At 38.7% G+C, this 5000-nt stretch overlaps 1 protein-coding gene across 1 annotated transcript in view; it reads left to right on the forward strand.

Moving 5' to 3' along the window:
• The first annotated feature begins 15 nt into the window (after nt 1-15).
• LOC138042448 (MYCBP-associated protein-like) overlaps nt 16-5000 on the forward strand; it is a 31902-nt gene continuing 26917 nt past the window's right edge. The window contains exons 1-5 of the mRNA XM_068888336.1: nt 16-185; nt 3290-3468; nt 3937-4043; nt 4215-4273; nt 4377-4483. Coding sequence (XP_068744437.1) covers nt 131-185; nt 3290-3468; nt 3937-4043; nt 4215-4273; nt 4377-4483 — 507 coding nt within the window. The 5' untranslated portion in view covers nt 16-130. The remainder of the gene's footprint in view (nt 186-3289; nt 3469-3936; nt 4044-4214; nt 4274-4376; nt 4484-5000) is intronic.

Here is a 5000-nt window from a genome sequence, read left to right on the forward strand (position 1 = left end):
ACCCGGACAAAAAGCAAGTGTTTGTTGATAAAATGGCGGTTGTTGCTACGAAAATCCACCTGATATCTTTGGACCTGTTTTTCTAATTTTCTAAGTGTTTTTTCATGGAGGGAAGTCTCGCAAGTACAGAATGAGCAACAAACTCTCTAGTAAACCTTCCAAGAAGGATCGCCCGAGATCTACAGGTAATGTTTCGTTGGAAAAGCGAAGAGCATATAAATTATTATGCTCCAGGGAAAGACCTGATCTGAAAAGGTCGCACGGAGCGTCATAATATATTGTGTCTAAATCACGTATTTTTCAGTAAGTGTATTTTTCTAGCATTTAGGGTCCTTAAAAATGAGCTTTCCCAAACTTTAACCAGTATTCAAAATGGCTGCGACTAACTTATTTTTAAAAGGGACACTGTCATGCAATGACATGTGCAGTAATTTTTTCTCACACCCAGAGATTTTATCAGAGTTTAACTTTTTGCTTTTTCTAGGCTTAATACGGTTTCCGAAAAGCAATAAAATGCATTATTATTATCAATGATCTGGAGTCCACTCCAGTAAATATAAACGAACACGAATATCGTGCCATATGTTTGTTCACTCTCAGCTGAATTCAGTGAAGTGTGACCGGAAACACTGTCAGCCGCACAAGCGCTCACGCAGAAATATTTTTTTCTGTGCGATATAGTGCCAAACATATTATGGGAATAACAATTGCTATTTCAAAGCTGAAAGAGAGTACATTTATTTCCAACTGACGACTTTTAAGTCAAAAGACAGACAGTAAGCACAGAAAAAAGTCAAGTGTGCTTTACTCACTGCTTGCGGTTTTATAATTTCAGTGCAACAAATAAACACAACCAGTGCAGTTCCGCTCATCTAAATGCTGGTTTCTTCAAAATATTCGATACACATTTCAGAGTGAAGATAGTAAACGTTTATCAAGGAATGATGATGTGGTAGTCTCTGACATTTATTGAAGGGACTACCTACAAATGAGCCACAAAGATGGACTTCGATTACACCATATGTCAAATTTCTCATGAACTCATTCCTTAAAAAGTTCCTCTTCACGTTAGATGCTGCATTGGTATTTTAAGGCTTCAGGTGAAATTGATAGCCTCAACCCGCACATCCTGAAAGTATGTTCATCACACCTTTTCTATCCTTTGTACAAACTTATTAATCTTTCGATTGCAAATAGTGTTTTTCCTTCAAGCTGGTAGATTGCAGACGTAATTCTGATTCATAAAGGTGGACAGTGCAATAACCTAAATAATTATAGACCAGTTTCGATTCTTCCAGTTCTTTCAAAGTTATTGAACGTCATGTTGCAAAGTCTCTCCTTGCGAGCGCAGTTCGGTTTTCGCCCTAATCATTCCACGGAGACGGCCCTCATAAAGATCACTGATAATCTGCTTTTTAATATGGATAAAGATAACACGTCAGTGGCCTTATGTGTTTCTTTATTTCAAAAAGGTCTTTGATTTGGTTAACCACAAAGTATTGTTGGATAAGATTGGATTATAAACTGTCAGTTGTTTTAAATAGTACCCTTCTGACAGATGTCAATGTGTAAAAGTAAACAGTTTGAAATCGTCTCTTATGCCGGTTAAGCTGGGTGTGCCTCAAGGATCAATTGTTGGGTCGATATTATTTGTTCTCTTCATCAATGATCTGCCACTGCTTGTCACAAATTCGGATGTTGATATTTATGCTGATGACTCCACACTTACGTTTATGGAGAAGAATATCAATGAAGATTTGGAACAGGTGGTAAAATGGTCTAAAATGAATAAAATTATAGCCATGAGCCAAACCAAAACAAAATGTATGTTTGTCATGGAAAAGCGGTTATGGAAGTGCCAAGTACTTTTTTTTTTAACCATTTGCAGATGTCGTTACAAAGGTATAGCACATTCTCCTCAGTTAATAATAATAATAATAATAATAATAATAATAATAATAATAATAATAATAATAATAATAATCACTTTATTAAGTTTCAAGGTTATTTAGCCAAGCATGAGTGCTCTACTAACTGGGGAGACTACAAATCAACTGAAATCAGAACATTATAATCCAATCAAAATGATGTTGGTTTTTGAGGAGAGGGGAAAACCAGAGTCCCCAGAGAAAAAACCTCTCGTTGCAGAGATCCCTGCCCACATTGATGGAAAGCGAGAGCTGACTGTGTCAGCCCCGCTCTTCAAGTTATTTAAAGACCCTGGGTGTAGTTGGTCGTCGAAAGTCATAGGCCTCCCGCATGGCAGCCAGTTCTTGACCAACTGAACTACTGATGCACAGCAAGAATATCTTTTATTAAGCCAAGAGATTTGAAAAAAATTGGGATTCTATGAATCATTCACTTCGATCAAAGCAACTACCACGCACTGGTGGCTCAGTTGGTTGAGCACCAGGCTGTCGCGCGGGAGGTCATGAGTTCAACTCCGGCCGGTCCCCAACACTCAGGGTCTTTAAATAACTGAGGAGAAAGTGCTGCTTTTGTTATGACATCTGCAAATGGTTTGACTCTCTAGTCTTCTCGGATAAGGGCGATAAACCGTAGGCCCTGTATCACAACCTTTCAATGTTCATAATCCTGTGGGACGTAAAAGAACCCACACACTTGTCGCAAAGAGTAGGGCATGTAGTTCCCGGTGTTTTGATCTGTCTTCTGTGGTATTCGGGTCTCCCGTAAGTGGAGCTTTGCTCTGTGGAGATACATGTACCCTGCCTAGTGGCAAAAGTTTATAAACAAATAAAATAATTAATTAATTAAGAAACATAAAATAAACTAGGGTCGCTCCAATTTTATCGCAAACCCAATCCCTTGCTGTTGTTATTTTTGTATTTATTGACAGAGACGTTAGTAATTAATGTCTGTCATAGCGTTTCTTTTCCAACTATTCTCCTTCTCCTTCTGAGTCCCACTAAAGAGATTGGTGAGTGATGTCAGTTGGAAGTTTCCTATTAAAGTTGTGACTTAATTCCTACTTCCTTGACAAGCTCAGAAATAATTGATCATCAAGTGCTTTCTGTAAACAGCACTTGCATTCTCCACAGTAGGCCATGAAAAAGAGAGAAACCTCTTTGATTAACCTGCTGACTACAATTTGACTGGGCTGCCCTCGTGTATAATGCAAGTAAGAATACATTTATTTAACATTCAGCTAGTATAGCGCAGCCTAGGCCAGGTAAAATCAGTTTAAGCTCTTAAACATGAGATTGGAGGCTTGGCTAGGTGCTTCTCTGGAGGCAATATGAAGTGTAATCCATGCTGCTTTACGTTGCAGACAAGAGTGCTACAAGTAAGTCAAGAAAGAGAGATGGTGGAACTCCAGATAAATTAAGCTCTCCTGTTGGTTCTGCTGTGCACATTCCAGATGAAATATGTACAGGACCACCCGTTGGAAAAGTCATAAGTGGCGAAGATATTGACTCCCTTGCAATAAATGTGGAAGAACTGAAAAAGGTAAACATCAAAATATTTCCTGCTTCCTTTCAGCTCCATTTCATTTTTGGTCACTGATCATGGTTGTGAGCTGACATTTCCAGAATTATCCCTTCATTGGAGAGATTATACCCTGAAACTGTTTGAGAATCAACAAATCGTCTGTACTCAAATCGACAATGATTTTTGGACGGTGGTCAAAATGTTGTGCGCCTTGTGAGTCCACGACAAATTTTGACCAGTGTGATGACAAATGTCATCGTTGACAAGAGTACAGGCAGCATTGAACCACATTCAATTTGTTTTTTACTACAATATTCAGTGTCAAAGAAAATGTTTATTTCAGAGCGTGACCAAGATCTTGACTCAAAGAGAGGATCCATATTGAATTTGTGGATGATGTAACGACAGCCTGAAATTTAGCAGTGAATGTATTGAAGTGTGCAATATCATGATGTTATATTTCACTTGATGTGTTTCCTAATGTAGGTACATCCCCCTAAGAAGCCATCAGCTCCCAAACCATCAACGACTATTATGGTACGAAAGGTGCGCCTCAAACAATCATCAGAACAGAGTCAACCAACGGGCAAAAGGTAAGACAAGAAGATGAAAGGTATTAATAATTTTAATAATTTTTATCTTTTGTGCTGTAGAGCAGATAAACTTGACTGTCAGATTAAATCATGGTGATTATTATCATAAAAAATTTATAATTAATTATTATTAAACTAAGTTCTTATTGGTTTAATTTTTTTCCTCTTAAGTATAACTGTGGCAAGACCAGCACCACCAGATGCTCCATTAGTAACAACCCCAATTTGTGGTGAGCCTGAATTTCTTAATACATTAGTCAACTCTGATGTGCAAAATTTTATTATTGTTGCATTTAACTTTTTATTTTGTATTTTTTTGCATTTGTCCAAAAGGTACAACTGGTCCTCTGTTTGATGAAGATGGACAAGTATTGAGGCACACCATCCTAGGCTCATGGGAAGATTTCCAAAATGAAGCTATTAAACGGGGAGACATTGAGGTACAATGTATTGTTATGTTGGTCTTCCTGACACAAATATTTGCTACTGAAACTCTAGTCAAAGATTTCTTTTAATTAATATTAATTTTAATTTTAATTAGTAACAACATTTTTCACAAGTGGAGGTCAGGTGCCCTGGAGAATGCCAGAGGCCTGGACCCTGCAATGCCTGAGTCCCTCCCCACGTACTGGACCATTCACGTGGCAGTATACGCAACCCAGCTGCGAGCCCCCACAAGTCATGCACAGTCCCCCATCACAACTGGGTCCTCAGGTCACACTGAGGGGAATGAGTTTTTCTCAGGCATTTGGACCTGTTTTCATCATTAGTTTTTTTAGCTTTTCCCCACCCCACCCTACCCTCTATTTTTCCTTACACTTAGTCCATTTGAATGACGGGTGCCTGGAATGGGGGCTCGTGGCTGGTTTGCGGGGATTTGCCAGCCATGGGAACTTTATTTAAGTGTCTAGTCGTTCTAGCACTGGAGCGCTAATTGGGGACACAGTAAACTGAAAT

Source organism: Montipora capricornis, chromosome 3, assembly GCF_036669925.1.
Source record: "Montipora capricornis isolate CH-2021 chromosome 3, ASM3666992v2, whole genome shotgun sequence".
Classification (NCBI taxonomy): Eukaryota; Metazoa; Cnidaria; class Anthozoa; order Scleractinia; family Acroporidae; genus Montipora; species Montipora capricornis.